This window comes from Vespula vulgaris, chromosome 2 (genome assembly GCF_905475345.1).
Source record: "Vespula vulgaris chromosome 2, iyVesVulg1.1, whole genome shotgun sequence".
Taxonomy (NCBI): Eukaryota; Metazoa; Arthropoda; class Insecta; order Hymenoptera; family Vespidae; genus Vespula; species Vespula vulgaris.
Window position 1 is genome coordinate 199,025 of NC_066587.1, and position 15,965 is coordinate 214,989.

Below are 15,965 nucleotides of genomic sequence, written 5' to 3' on the forward strand. Positions count from 1 at the left end.
TTGAAGTTGTGTTGTTACAAGTATTCCTCCGTATCCGAGAGCCGACTTATCGTCATCACGCGTGTATACTGCCTAGTTTGTATTTGAAACATCCGGTCGAATCGGGGTGGGTTAATAAAGTAGGAGAGAATTGTACAATATTATATTCTTATATAGGGGTATGTTTTATAGTCAAGTTTATGAATTTGCGGTGGGTCCTTTCGCGACACATGATGTATTTTTGTTAATAATAAAATACTACGTATTACTGGAACGACAGTTTAAAACTAGCGCTACAAATAATTCGTTATCGAAACGCTATCGATCGCATAAAGCTTATACGTAAAGCGCCATAACTCGTGGTTCAGATGGCGCTGCGGAAAGCATTAGGTACGCCTTGTTTGGTTAATTCCCCTTACGAATTTTTTACACCAAAAATATCTTTTACGCGACGCTTTTTTTTTCCTTACAAAAGTGGTCACTTCCATCGTCAAATAGTAGGACGCAATCTTTTCAAGTATATAGAAAATAAATGATATTTGCGACACGCTAGCCACCCTTATACCATTTTTCACGAAGCATCGATGATGGAAATGTTGATATCGATGCACGAGTCCATCGTGGTAAACGATTAAAGGGAAACTTTATACAAGCGGATCTAGTAAATTTCATACACGTGTCGTATTTTTCTTTCTCGATATATTTTTACTCCCATCACCGACGACGACGCATTGCGAAAAGTGTAAGAAAAATAAAAAGAAAAAAGAGAGATTTAATTCGTATCGGTGAAAGAGTATCGATACGCCGTTAAATATCCGGAAGTAGAAAAGCACGTGAGTCATTCGACGAACGCGTATCGGCTGTTCGTACGCTCCTATCGTTGCTTTTCCTTTCTTTCCCGCCCACGGAAGCGAGCCATTTGTAATACGATCTATCGACGTTAACTGCTCTTTCGTCGAAAGTATATCGAAAGATAAAAGGGGAAAAAGATTACTCTTCGAAATTACGCCGGTCGTAATAATTCGTGTCGGCTGTTTTCTCTCTATTTCTTTTTCTCTCTTCCTCTCCCTCCTCTCTCTCTCTCTCTCTCTGTCCCTCTCTGTCTCTCTTTAACGAAACATTCGAAAATATCAAATATAAAGATGCGCGCATTTCTACTCGAGGCTTGTGTTGAGAGCCACTGTTTATCCGGTCTTCTGCTACACGTCAATGGTAAAACTGTGAGGTTGCAAGAAATTTTGTGAATCTTTGCGGAAGACCGACTCGTTTGATATATCGGTATTTGAAGAAGAGAAAATTTCGTTTGATAACAATTATCGAAACGTAGACGCATTGCGAATTAACAGTGGCGCACGGTTAGCGGCCAGCGGAATCATTGACTAGCGTGGTACGCACTTGCTGCGCGTATCTGACGTCGACTACTCTTGTCCGCGAATGACTACATGTCAAAGATCGCGAGTGTTGTCATCGTCGTCGTCGTCGTCGTCGTCGTTGCCTCATCGTTGTCGTCGGTGTCGTCGTGTCGTTGTCATCATTGTTGTTGTCGTTGGGTGAAACAACGTAAACGAGAAAGACATCTCGGCCGGTTCAGCGGGATCAACGTCCCCCGTATTATTCAGGATGTTGGCGCTAATCAATAGGATCTTAGACTGGTTCAAGTCTCTCTTTTGGAAGGAGGAAATGGAACTCACGCTTGTTGGACTTCAATATAGCGGAAAAACTACATTCGTTAATGTCATAGCGGTACGGAACCTTTTGTTTTACTGCTAGCGCGATACACCTCGCCCCGAGCTTCGAGCCACAGAGCCGATAACGGAACGAAGTCGAGGAACGAGGAACGATGCGACGAAAGCACGCTTATCCTTTAGAGAGCACCGTGTTTCTCCAAAAAGATCGCTAACACGCGTGCACCGTAGTTTGGTTATATTTTCCACCTCGCCTTAATGTTAAAATAGTAAATTGTAAGGTGCGTTTTTAAGACTAGGAGGAACGATTGACCGAAAGAAATAAACGGTTATTTATCCGTTTAGACTTTCTCTCTTTCTCTCTCTCTCTCTCTCTCTTCTCAACTTCTGCTTTCATCAAGTCTTATTATAGACGAAAGGTCTTTAAACGACTTGCGAGTCAACGTTTGATCTTGGTATATAGCTTTGTATACGATGCACGAGTACGTATAGCAAGAAACGATAAGGCTTCGAAATATAGTCCATTTGCTCGCAAAATAAATAGCTTTTATAAGTGTCTAGCGTTATGGAAATGTTTTTCTTGTGTTTGCAGTCGGGACAGTTCAGCGAAGATATGATACCAACGGTGGGTTTTAATATGCGTAAAATAACTAAAGGTAATGTTACCATTAAAGTTTGGGATATCGGCGGTCAACCAAGGTTTAGATCCATGTGGGAAAGATACTGCAGAGGCGTCAATGCTATAGTATATATGGTAGACGCAGCTGATTCAGAGAAAATTGAGGCCAGTCGTAACGAACTACATAATTTACTGGACAAACCTCAACTTTCCGGTATACCAGTTTTGGTACTTGGGAATAAAAGGGACCTCCCTCATGCATTGGATGAAAATGGACTTATAGAAAGAATGTAAGAGATCTCTTTAGTCGAAATATTCGTATCAAATTGATTTTTAATACTACGCTCCGACTCTTTTTTCAGGAATTTATCAGCGATTCAAGATCGTGAGATTTGTTGCTATAGTATTTCCTGCAAAGAAAAGGACAATATTGATATCACGTTACAATGGCTCATAGCACATTCCCGAAGCGGAATACGTTAATACGTATGAAATATATTGTGCATTCGTGTTGGAAAACCCAAAATATCGATAAAAGTATTGGGATCAATCGCACGAGGAGTGTTCAGTGGATTTTGTTCAGGATTCAGAATCGAGTCATTATCGTAGAAAATTTCTTAAACCTAAGCTTTAGCGATTCTAAGTTTACATACGAAGAATTTGTGGCGAAATTAGGGGAGGGAGGAGTAAAAAAGTAAAAAAGTAAAAAAGTAAAAAAACAATGCTTATGCCAAGTACATTTTTGTGGATTATAACATGGAAAGCTCGAACGAGGGCTAATTAGCGTTAAGAAACAATTTTTTATATTTTCGTTTTTAGATACTCGATTCAAACATCAGTGCTATTATTTGAACTTGTACTATTGGAGCATAATAGTATTTAATGATTATGATAGACCACGATGATAGCTAATACGAATACAGGCTCAAAGGTATTAATATTAATTACTATATAATACGCAATCTCTTAAAATTACTTGATAACGATTAAAAGATCACCATGTAGAGATTTCGAAGGATTGATTGCTAAATGTACATGATACGATGCTGAGTAAACTTGTATAATTAATGAAGAATAATGGACTATACGATATCAATTTATTATGCTCTATAAAATATGATTGTGTGTTATGTATATGTATATACGTATATGCATATATACATATAAATAAAACCCTATAATCCATTTTTTAAATGGATGCTCGCCTATGTACCGAATCCTAATCTCATTGGAGAACGTATATGATTTTATTATATTTTATTCATCTTGTACTTTTAATTACATACGTTTGCTTCATCTGCGTTTACTTGACTTTCTTCATCGTTTCATACTTGTCGCAAATATTTTGTTAAGTTGCGTCAACATTACGAATTTATAAGTCTCAGGATTTTATATAATTTCGTGTCTAAGGTAACGTATACGCGTACTGCGGTATTTCGCCCATGAGTTTCTTCGTATGCGCGCATGCGCAACAAATTCGTTTCACCCTAGAGGGCGCTGTCGATTCGATGTGTAATCAGTTTCTTGCTGTCAAGGAATACGCGTCTGTTCGTCTTTACTTTCTAATCGGAGTGTGTCGTATAATCGATTAATTAATATTAAATTATGCCTCCGACAAATGACGACGACGATCCTTATGCACATGCCGCTAAGGGACCTCTTAAATTAAAAAACGATCAGACTGTGAGTAAAAAGTAAGTACAATCGTAGAACAGTTTGTGATTTGAGGTTAAGTTTATTTAACGTTATAAGGATATATTAGATAAATCGTTAAATATTCCTTTATGTTTGATATTTTATTTCATTTCCTTATTAGGAAAAAAAATAAAGATAGCAAAAATAAGAAACTAATAGAGATAGCCAATAAAATCGAAGAGGAAACACCAAGGAATATTGAAATCAAGCGTACAAAGGCGGAAATAGCTTTTCAAAAAATGCAAGAAAAGATGGTAATTTCTTTCTTTCATCGATAATAGAATACTCTGTGTGTGTGTGTGTGTGGAGAGAGAGAGCGGAAGTAGTACGTTTCATACACTTGGTATTTATTTTAGCAAAATGAGAGAATAAAGCAGAAGGCTTCTATGACGCACAAACAACGCGTCGAAGAATTCAATAGGCATTTGGATAGTTTGACGGAACACTTTGACATACCAAAAGTTAGCTGGACCAAATAAAGGCCAGGTTTTTGGATACATTTTTATTTATTTAAATTATAAATAACAATTTATGAAATAGTTTATGGCATAAAGCATGTACAAGTTCTTTTTGATGACTCGTATATTGTATAAAAAAAGAGTATAATACTATATCTATAATACGTCTGTACTTATCGTGCTTTTAGACTAATCGAACGAATAAAATTTCCTTGTATCAAATAAAGTTACAAGGAAAACTATCGCCGATAGGTTTCAGCGAATAAAATATAATAATAAGTTTGTTGTATGGTAAATATCGTATGTACATCAATACATAACATGGATGGAATAAGTCATCGTTTGGACGGAATATTTAACATTTATCTAAAGTCTATCCTATCTTTAATTCTGTCGATTATCGTTTCGTAATCGAGACAGAAGAAATGAGAGAAATTAAACGAATACAAACTATGTACATTCTTATTTGGATTCGAACAAGGACGTACACACAGCTCGTATCTCGTCGAATTCGTTGGAGGTCACGACCGAAACAAAAAGATGCACGTTGCGTAGAAATTATTTCAAACAAAAGAGATTCAGTGTAAACAACGTTAGCTACTATTGGTCACTTGCATTCGTACGCGCACACAGAATATATAAATGCGATAAATTCACGCTTCAACAAATTCTTATATATATTGTACTTGAAATTCTTCTCCATTATAAAAATAATAAATGTCTTAAACATCGTCGAATAAACACGATGATGATCAACGAACTATAGCCCGAACCATTGTCACTGACGTAGCAAAATATAGTCTCAATAGAAATAGATACGATCTCTAAGATACGTGTGCTATACGGCGTATCGTATATGTAGTATATCGAGTCGAGTAAGAAAGACTACGATTCCCGTAAGCAATAAGGGAAACGTTACGGTCGTCTTATCGTTACCGTTACCATAATGGAAAACTTTAATATAGTTTTCAGTCTGCATCCACGGATTACTACCATCGTCAAAATGCATTGGACACTGATCGCGTTCTCGTTCGTATTCCTGTACAATAGAAATAGTTCACATTCGTGTTTAATTGAGATAAAAACAAAGTAAATGGTATTTACGTACTTGCAACTCGAGCGCAACCGCTGCACCTTCCGTGTAATTACTACTCGTAACGTCTTGTTTAAGATCGCAAAACGGTCCGATTGCTTGAGACATTAATACTCTATTTAAATCTGCTCTTTGATACACCCAACAACGGTACTTGCTGAAAGGATCTAATTCGTCGTATGTAATAAGATAGGATTTTAAATTTTCTTTCCAATATCCAATACATTTCATCTTATAATCGGGTTCGCCTGTAGAGAAAAAATTTAATTGAAAGGATAAACGAATAGAAGATTTTGATAAAACCTTTTATACTTACTATAAATATCCACCGGTTTTCCTAAATAGTCCACGGACAAACAATAGTTCTCATCTATGGCTACTTCTTTTTGATCCGTATCGCATACAGAGAAATCCGAAATATTTTGCTTGCAATAGATGTTCGGACGTGGCGACAGAGTGACACCACCCAAGATACGTGTCTCGAAAAGAACATCTCCTTTCTGCTTAAACATGTACTTTCCAGCGACGGGGCAACGTACGGGTACAGGATTTTCCGCTGAGGAAGAAACGATAAAAAGAATCTAGATTAGAATTAAACTAATACGAAAAAGAAAATACACTCGGTTTTATATATACCTAAGAATAAATCGTACTTCCAATCTTCTGTATTTTGAAATTGGACCCAAGAGCAGACCGTATGAAAATCATCCTTGATCACGGCAAGGCCACGGCGGTATCTAATAATATTGTGATGTCGCGGAACAACATCGAAGCAAACATAGTCCCTTTGGCTATAACAAAAAAAATGATTTTTAACAGCAAGATTTAATAAAGATTTAATAAACGATAACACATACTGCGTGGGACGTGTCAATCGGAACATCTAAATATTTCCTTTATTTATGGTTTTATGGAAAAAGTTCTTAGGACAAAGTTACGCTATTTGAAGCGACACAGTATCTGACAATGGAGAGATTTTTTGTCACGGTTATCGGTATTTTTTCTACGTTGTATGTATATCGTCAAGTTATATAAAACATACCAGCCATCGACCGTTAATCGTGCCATCATTATCTTACTATCTCTTAATTCACGACAGACATAAATCGTACGCCTGTAACGGCCCTCGTCCGGATACCACGTTTCAATGATATGCGTCTCATTAATAAAAACATCAGCGTCGATATTAGCAGTATTTATCCAATTCCCATGCATATCTTGAGGTAAGCGGCAACCAGGTTCTACCACTTCAGCTTTGACAGGAGTAACTCTTAATCTTTCAGGACTCTTTTCAACGGTTTTCAGAGTGTTGCATTCTGCTGTGATCGATACACCGATGTATAAATCGTCATCGCGATTTTTTAAAAAACATCTGTACTTTTCGTCCTTTCTAGATTCTTTTGTATTTGCTACGGCGAAAAAATGATTTTTTTCTACGAACCAATCACCCAAACAGCTGTATTCTACCACTAAAATGAAACGACATGTGCTTAGACATAATGAATTCGAAGAGAGAGGGAGAAAGAGAGAAATATTAGATATATGAACGAACGTCCATCGAAGGTTCCTTTCATCCCTTGACACTGCTTGTAAGTTATATTGAACTTTTGATTAGTTATAAGAAATTGCGTTCCTGCTGTTTGACAAGAACGTATTTGCGCATCCGGATGATTGCATTCACCCGTAAATCTGAATCGATTCTGCAACAAGAAATTGGTCAGTTGTTATTCAAGGAGTATCTATATTTTCGTACGAAACGACTATCCGAACGTTAGTCAGGTATTATCGAAGAAAACTTGCCTGATAGGCAAACTGCCATACACCTTCTAGCGACGATCTACAATTTACGGGAACATAATTTTCAGAAAACAATGTTATCAGTTGCTGATCGGGACGTAATCCTTTGCAGACATTTTCTACCGTAGGTTCAACTCCGGTGGGTAAATTTACGCAGCTTGCTGAAATAGAAATTTGGATCATAAATTTCATACGACGATATAAAATTTTCCAAGTACGCTTACCTTCCAGTTTCTCCAATACATTAACCGTTCTAACGATGAGTTTCACGCAGTGATAACAAACATTTTTACGAAACACAAACGTATAGTTCACGTGATATTCTTCCAACATGTTTATACAATATCCTCGATTTGTCATCGTTTCAGCATTTATTTCTGTCAACGTGTTCCTACCATTTTCCCAAGAGAACCAAGAACCTCGAATTATCAATGGTATTTGGCAGGATGCAGATACTATAGGAAAAACATAAAAAAGTAAACGTTTATCAGGAAAATGTGACATCCACACTAGGGTTACTACCACTAATCGTTTTAGCACATTTTAATGACTTAAAGATTTTAACGAAGAGTAACTTTGATAAGAATTTACCTTGATAAATAAAACATATTATTAGAAATAAATACGTAATCCGTACTTCACACATTATATTATCGCAATTGCAATTGCGCGCGATCAACGAGTAACGATGATAAAAAAAAGAAATAAAGAAAAATAAGATACGAACTTAATAACAACATAAAATTGACTCATGTAGTTCGTAACAACGAGACGATGAAAACATCAAAACGCAATGCCCCACCCTATCTCGAATCTCGCTCTCGATTCGTCCGTCCTCTAGGATCGCTTTCGAGAGTTACTAATTTTTCTCTCTTTCGAATATTTTATGAGGCGGCATCTGTCTGTCGACGTAACCATTAAACGCGCTAAATTCGAATTCAGATGTTATTTCACGATATTGAGAAAAACGTTATCATTGAGTTTTTTGATCAATAAATATTTGTTAATTGTATTTGGTCTGCGTTAATGAAAAATATAGGAAGAACGATATAGAATAAAACTTTCATGACGAGAGTAAATAAACTCGCTGGTAGGATCAGAAGAATAAGAAAGGTTAAAAGTCGGGTCAATGATTTAATATTAGTTAAGCATAATGATCAAGCCATTTGTTTATTGATCCGCTTGTCACGGTCTATCGACCAGTCAATTACATTTATAGTCGATTATTAACAAATAATATGTTAAAAGAGTCTTTTATTTATTTAAGTACTAGGAGAAGTAATTTAAGTACTATAATAGAACGATCTATTTCCATTAATTTCTTTCGATCCAATAGTCGAGGAAAAAATATCGAATAATAAAATTTTTGCTCGTTGTTATCATTGTTGCACCATTATTTTAAGAAAATTTAGTCTAAGCATCGTCTACATCCTACATATATAAGCTCGCACACTTTCCTGTTCTTCATGCAGTTGCTTGGAGACTTTCGGCGCGGCTTCTTAATTCTGAAAGAATACCGTCTCTTCTTCCCTAACTTTCCTTCATATCATTTCACTTTATCGTCATTTTATTCTTTCGATCAACGAAATTGTAATTTCCATTTTGTGTCGTGCTGCTGAGATCGCCTTAACGATAGACAACTCTTTTTGCCGAAAGCAATAACTATCGTTTCATATATCGCTTTATCTACAAATCAGGAACGGTATTTTTTCAAAAAGAAGAAAAAGAGAGAAAAAAGAAGAAGAAACAAGGAGAAGAGATAGAAGAAAAATAGGAGATAAGTGCTTTTCACGGTTTGTTCGACAAACATTTCCAAGATTAAAGGTAGTGTGGTGATTTCAATAGTGTTTTTTGCGATGATTGATAACGGTAGACGTAAGAGACAGAGAGAGAGAGAGAGAGAGAGAGAGAGAGAGAGAGAGAGAGAGATGGAGAGTTGGTCTACGATAAATGCGAAGACGAAGATGCTTTCGTTCCTTTCACTCCTTCTTTGATCTTTTCAAGACGACAGCGATGCAAAAGTATCTTTAAAAGACAGTTTTGTTAATCGAAGAGAAGCTATCCTTTGGGATGGAATTACCGTGCCTTCCAAAATCTCTTTGCGCGTCAGTGTCGTTGGTCAATTTTTTGTTGGATACGGTAGGATAGATCGATCGTCTCTGTTCTTTTTTCCTAAGGACGCGTCCGAGAAATTCAACGATGCCGATCGTACGACGTTCGCGACATGTTATTATCGTTTAACCGCGAAGAAACTTATTAAAATTATTTTTACCTACGCGCACATTATTTGTATAATTCTTCGTTAATTACGAAGATAGAAAAGAGTTAGAAAAGAAAAATCAACTCTCGGAGATGTAAATCGTTAAAAGATGTCGTCATGGGAAACCATCGAATGAATTATTGTAAAATATCGCGTGGCTCTGCTTGAACACTTATCATCGTGTTTATTATCCCCTTAGGGAGAGAGTGAACGGAGCCGCGTCTTCTAGTCTATGTCACAATCGGTTAAAGTCGATTTCAAGGTAAAAGAAGTCTGACTTCTCGATAATAAGATCGTCGTCGTTTTTCTCTATAATCTTTCTCTCTCGTTTGCCTTTTTTCGTCAGAACGGTTACTGACTATTTGGAACGTCGAACTTTTTCGGATTAGCTTCAAGGCCAAATTTAGTTTTTCGGAAAGATAGGACAAATAATTCATTAGTAGGTCACGCATCGGACATCGATAAAAAGGAAAGCGGGATCTCCGAGGATTATATAATTTCAATAATATTCTCGAATCTCGTAAAGCGTCTTTCGTAATAAGTCATTAATAATGACTTACGTTATACGCTCGTGCGTCGTTTTTATTTTATTATATTTTTTTTTTTTTTTTTATAAAAAGACATACACGTTATTTAATATCTATAATTATTAATTGCACATAACGTTACACTATTTCCGATATAGTTTTCAAACATACCTACATATATGCCCGCCTTCTTTATTTTTCCTCTCGCTTTATCTCCGTCCAATAACCGGTTTAACAGTTTTTTTTCTCATTAGATCTTCATCCTTAGAAATTCGGTTCTAAGATGACGGGCAAAGATTCGCGATACAATTGTTTAGGATCATCCATAACGTGAGACGTTAAATCGCCTGCTTTTGTTGTAAATTAAACATCCTTGAAAAATGTTACCATCAAAAATTGTTTTTTCTACCACGCGGTTCACGAGTTGCGATCTTTTTATTAATAACGATGATATAATATTTGAGTATAACTCGAGACAGTTTTCTCAAATAAGACTTGATACCTGTAGATCGGCGATGTAGGTCATCTTACGTATATCGACCGGCAAAGCCTTTCGATCTTACGAAACTCGGTTATTATCGAATTATTATAGAACACCCGATAAATAAATTTATCTATAATTTCTATTGTCACTCATATCCCGCATATTTCTTCGATATTCCGATATATTTAACTTTGCTATATTTCTTTTTTTTTCTTTTTTTTTCTTTTTGTAAAATTTAATTCGAGCCATATATAATTATATTTGAGAAAGGAAACGTCTCTCTCCTTTCTCGAGCAAAAGGAAAACGCGTATACGTATTTTAAATAATTTCGTTCGTGCCAACGAACTAGCGCGAACGATTTGAACTGCCGGCTTCGAGGAGGGAACACGAGGAATCGAAGAAAGGGAGAGTAAAAGTAGAATGTAAGTCGCAATGGATGTTTTCATTGTACCTCGACGATCTGGTTCACCTTGGTACTCAAGTCGAGCTGGCGCATTTTTCTCATCTTTCGAAACGATTGGCAACCTCTATCTCCTCGGAATTGCGCCGCGTACTTACATTCTTGTAATGTCTACGTACAAAAGTTGTTAAAATCGATCCGTTTCTCCTTGACTCGCTGAACTCGACAAATGACGTCGCCAATCGACATAATCGAAGGAAACGAAATAGAAAAGTCATTCCAAATGAATTCACTTTTATACATTTTTCTGTTTATTTCGACGAACGAAGAAAAAGTTCTGATATGCTTCGAAATGTACAAACATGTAGAGTATTGTTAGATTCTTCTTTCGGAATTAAACGCAGTTTATTAAACGTTAAAAAATTAAATTAAATGACAATCGCATCAATAGCATATACCGTACATTTATTTTTACGTTATTCTTATATTCTATCGCGATAAAAATGATCGTAATTGTTTTCCGGTTGAGAGATATAAAAAATATTGGCAAATAGGGAGGTGAACGTTCTGACAATGGTATCGGAAGATAATCGTTTGCTATGCTCGCGAACGTAATTCGTTTGGTTGATTGCACGTTCGACTATTATTGAAGGATGCTCGACGAGAATACTTTTGTCTACAAGGATCTCGGTGTATTCGCACGGTTCATATAATTTCACCCTTCAAAAATAGTCGTTATTAGTGATTATACTCGCTCGAAAGTGATATTTATGTGCAGTTTGTGTGTTTTCCATCAAGGATTTACAACTCGTGTCGATCGATATAAGAATTTCTTTCTGTCTCTCGTCCGACAATGGATGTGCCATGACAAAGCATTATATATTATTAAATCGATTTAATCCAAGGATAATGTGCATATGGTATTTCAGGTTGGTGAACGATTGGGGAGAGTGAGGGAGAGAGAGAGAGAAGAATGTCGGCTCTCGTGGACTGGTACAAGGATTTGATGTACAATAAGAATGGTAAGGAACAGTAAAATATCACTTTCGTTAGGCGATTATTTAAGCAGTTAACAAGTTACGTTTTTCAGATCCGAGAACGAAAGATTGGTTCTTGATATCGGGACCAGGTCCGATATTGACCATCCTCATTACCTATTTATACTTTTCTCTGTCGGCCGGACCGAAGTATATGAGAGACAAAAAGCCATATAATTTGAAGAATACCCTCATAGTTTATAATTTTATTCAAGTATTGCTCAGCATATACATCGTTCACGAAGGTTTGATGTCAGGATGGTTCTACCATTACAATTTTTATTGTCAACCGGTCGATTACTCGAACGATCCAGTAGCATTAAGGGTTAGTACAAAGATATCAAGAAAATTCGTTCCGATCGATTATCCTATCGGTGATTAATACCATTACCTTTGAACAGATGACTCGAGCCGTATACACGTACTTCGTATGTAAACTGATCGAACTATTGGACACGGTATTTTTCGTTCTACGGAAGAAGGAGAAGCAAATATCGTTCTTACACGTCTATCATCACGGGCTGATGCCTCTCGCCGCTTGGATCGCAGTTAGATGGCTGCCTGGTGGACACGGTACCTTGCTCGGCGTTATCAACTCTTTCGTACACATCATCATGTACACCTACTACATGCTCGCTGCGTTCGGACCACAAATGCAGCCCTATCTTTGGTGGAAGAAATATCTGACGAGTTTGCAACTCTTGCAATTCTTAATAGTCGGTATTCACGCCAGTCTAGTCCTATTTAACGGTTGCAATTTTCCGAAAATCCCGATCGTCCTTTTGGTCATCAATGCCGGAGTCTTCATATATCTCTTCGGCTCGTTTTACGTTGTCACCTATATGAAATCTTACAACGTTGAGAAGAAAAATGAGCAAAACGATAGTGAGACAGTTAAAAATAAATCGAATTGAGAAAGTGAAACTCGAAGGAAAACAGATTTAACAAGAGAAGCACTTTTCTCAAGGATTAAACGTCGAGATAGATATGCGTTCTAATAAACGAACATATCGAACTCCTAGAAGAATACTGTTGCGATTGAAATATATAGAAATTTTTAGAAGAGAAGGAAAGTCAAATTCTACTTAAATTTCGTTTAATCGCGAAATATCTATGACAATTAGAATTTCGACGTTTCGGCATAACGAAGTTAAGATGCTCCTTGAATGCTAATCGGTCAAGTAGTCGAGACAACAAAATCAGATTGTGTACTACGTTTTATGACTGACTTCGCGACGTTATTCCTCGTTGAATATCGTTTCGTTAGGATATCTCAAGCCCGTGGGCTTAAACTCGAATTTTTTTTCAGTTACGACAGTATTCTTCTAAGGGCGCGATATGTTGGATATCGCTAATATGTCAATTATAGTTCGTCCATCGGTTTTAATCTAACGTCTTCCAATTGTAGAAAGCCGGGGAATCGTCGGGCAGACTAAAATGCGATTATAATTAAACAAAACTTTTTTTTTTGTTTGCACTCTTTGGCGTTTGTATGCTGATTGTTCTCCGCGCGACAGTCTTTCGTCCTGTCCATCCTTTTCGCGTCGGATGGGAGAAACAAACGATAATTCTACGATACTGGTTATGCCGATACTGATACTGCTTACACGAATCAACGACTCTAGATCTAACGACTCCGCAATTACTTCTTTTAGGATGGCAATAATGCAGAATTCAAAGGTGAACGATGATTGGAGGGGTCGCGTGCTTACTTGCCTGCTCCGGTTAGATAGGACGCATTATTTCACATTTTCCTCGGCTGCGCGCGCTTGTCTTTCGTTGTTTTGTCGATAGTCGATATTACTAATTGCTACTGAAAATTTATAAACGACGATATCTTGACATGGACAATATCGCGTTTTTCTTTACAACTAGAGATATATTCTACGTACTCTGTCCTACATACTCCTATCCTAGACGAACGAGAAGACTTTCTCGTCAGCTGCACGGCAGGTTTGTTTTCAAGCATGAAGCGATAAATAGTAAATTTAAGTAGTAGAGGAATGGATTGATGGATGGCAGGGATCGTAAGGCCCATGCCCAGAAATTGTCCACTTACGACCGTCGTTACTTGTTATTGAATTACTCGAACTGACTTTGGCGTAACTTTACAAACGTAAATATAGAAAAATAAAAATAAAGAGAAAAAAAAGGAACATTATTATACGTTAAAAAGTCGTGTTCAAATTCCACGTTTCGAGAATTTCTTTTGTCTACATAGATAGGATAGCTCTTTACATAAGCGATTTTACATAAACGTAATGGAAAATTGTGAACTTGTGAACGTTTAATTGTAATTTTGTCATTTTTATAAAAAATTTCTTATTTTTAGAAGACTCTTTTAGAAATATAATGCCACCGCCACTGATGCGACGGATCAACACTATTGGTGTATACTAATGTTACCGTCCGGTCGAAAGTTTCCCTATTCTTTCGATCGAAGATTCGATTAATGGAAATTTATATAACTGATTCATCGAAATTTCTATTCATGAATCGCTTCAAAATCGCGACGATATGTATCACTGTAGCGTATGTTTTTATCTGTCTATAATAAATATTGCAATTTTTTATCTATCGATCAATAAATATTGCAAGTATTAGAACCATCTTGTTATTAATCTTTCTTTTCAGATACGAGCGAACATTAAATTTTACTCTTAAGAGAAAAGAAAACTTTAGCGGAGATTCAACTTCTTATATAAGGATATACGAATAAATGTTACTTGATTTGTCGTTGACAAATTCATCGCAAAACATTCGTTCATGTTATGCAATCGTATATTTTTTGTTTCCTCGTCGAAAACCGAGATTCGAAATTCGAAGTAGGAGTACGATGAAAAAAGAAAAATATACATATATAGATATCTATATACGTATATTATATATATGGCAACACTAGGTTGCAAAGAGATGAGTCGTTCGCGCTTGCTCCATTTCCTTTTCTTTCTCTTTTTACAAAAATATGCGACTTCAAGAAAGATTAATCGTTCCTAATTAACTTATCCAAAAGGAAAGTTTATTAGATCGCCTAGTCTTTTATGCATACGAACGTACTTAAAGTTACGCGATTAAGCATAGCCAAAGATTAGATAATTATTAACAGAACAATATCTTTCCTTTTTAACAGACGATAATATTATTGGAAAAAAACTGTCGTTGCCTGTTCATAACCTCGGGATCATCGACTGTTGTTAAAGGTCATGACCATGACACCTGTTTCCGCTATAAAATTCTTTTGTTCTTTATCAGCATACAATGTAAAAATAAGTTTACAACATTTTTCGTACATAGGTACGTATCTCTTTTTAAGTATTTTATAATCTTAATTTTAATAATGGGTTATCTCTTTCTTTTCAAATTGGTCTATTGTTGCGATCGATAATACTCGACGCAGACTAATATATAAGATATAAACTATATGATTATATTCTTCTGAATAGAAAAAAAGCTCTTCACATTCCATCGAATTAACCTTCAAAATATATTCAATATATTGTATGCACGAGTCGAATTTGTAATTCTGATATAAAATAATTTCAGTATAACCTTTCAGAATATATGGAAGATATTTCAGAATATATATATATATATGGCATTATCGAGAATGTCGCGTGGTTAGGTTTCTCAATCAAAACAGATACATATGTGTGTACATATAACGTCTTTCCATAATTGAAGTAACTGCTAATTATTCTTTCTAATTCATCTTACTAATCTCTTCGGCGAAAGAAGACACGAGGGGCTCGGAATGAGAGGAAGGAAGATAATTTTACTGATTGCCGATAAACGCTCTCAAATGTGATAAATGAATCGTCAAAAATAGGATGACGTAGAAAATTTATTTCTTTGCATTTTTCTCGGTGTAATTACGCACTAATAAGAAGCGTGAGACTCTTTAGCTAATGTATGGTATAATGCTTGTACGAA

The 15,965-nt window shown here is 36.2% G+C and overlaps 4 protein-coding genes across 6 annotated transcripts; 3 read left to right on the forward strand and 1 right to left on the reverse strand.

Moving 5' to 3' along the window:
- Nucleotides 1–234: 234 nt before the first annotated feature.
- LOC127061709 (ADP-ribosylation factor-like protein 8B-A) lies at nucleotides 235–3,981 on the forward strand. Its single transcript, XM_050988983.1, has 3 exons — nucleotides 235–1,722; nucleotides 2,257–2,573; nucleotides 2,646–3,981. The coding sequence occupies exons 1-3, from the start codon at nucleotides 1,600–1,602 to the stop codon at nucleotides 2,764–2,766; spliced, it is 561 nt and encodes a 186-aa protein (XP_050844940.1). The 5' UTR covers nucleotides 235–1,599; the 3' UTR covers nucleotides 2,767–3,981.
- Nucleotides 3,829–4,770, forward strand: LOC127061716 (protein FAM32A). Its single transcript, XM_050988992.1, has 3 exons — nucleotides 3,829–3,977; nucleotides 4,100–4,232; nucleotides 4,335–4,770. The coding sequence occupies exons 1-3, from the start codon at nucleotides 3,889–3,891 to the stop codon at nucleotides 4,455–4,457; spliced, it is 345 nt and encodes a 114-aa protein (XP_050844949.1). The 5' UTR covers nucleotides 3,829–3,888; the 3' UTR covers nucleotides 4,458–4,770.
- Nucleotides 4,409–8,120, reverse strand: LOC127061677 (uncharacterized). The gene is made up of 9 exons (XM_050988889.1): nucleotides 7,918–8,120; nucleotides 7,551–7,781; nucleotides 7,330–7,487; nucleotides 7,082–7,229; nucleotides 6,572–6,998; nucleotides 6,166–6,320; nucleotides 5,846–6,085; nucleotides 5,545–5,777; nucleotides 4,409–5,475 (listed from the first exon to the last, which is right to left on the reverse strand). Exons 1-9 carry the CDS (start codon nucleotides 7,970–7,972, stop codon nucleotides 5,275–5,277), a joined length of 1,848 nt encoding a protein of 615 aa, XP_050844846.1. The 5' UTR covers nucleotides 7,973–8,120; the 3' UTR covers nucleotides 4,409–5,274.
- A 135-nt stretch (nucleotides 8,121–8,255) lies between these two features.
- LOC127061703 (elongation of very long chain fatty acids protein AAEL008004) lies at nucleotides 8,256–14,641 on the forward strand. 3 transcript variants are annotated; one of them, XM_050988972.1, is made up of 4 exons: nucleotides 8,256–9,150; nucleotides 11,928–12,020; nucleotides 12,089–12,360; nucleotides 12,437–14,641. In XM_050988972.1, the coding sequence occupies exons 2-4, from the start codon at nucleotides 11,972–11,974 to the stop codon at nucleotides 12,947–12,949; spliced, it is 834 nt and encodes a 277-aa protein (XP_050844929.1). In that variant the 5' UTR covers nucleotides 8,256–9,150; nucleotides 11,928–11,971; the 3' UTR covers nucleotides 12,950–14,641. The 3 variants fall into 3 exon arrangements, with proteins under 3 accessions (XP_050844929.1, XP_050844930.1, XP_050844931.1); XM_050988973.1 differs by lacking the exon at nucleotides 8,256–9,150 and adding an exon at nucleotides 9,182–9,465; XM_050988974.1 differs by lacking the exon at nucleotides 8,256–9,150 and adding an exon at nucleotides 9,490–11,020.
- Nucleotides 14,642–15,965: the final 1,324 nt, after the last annotated feature.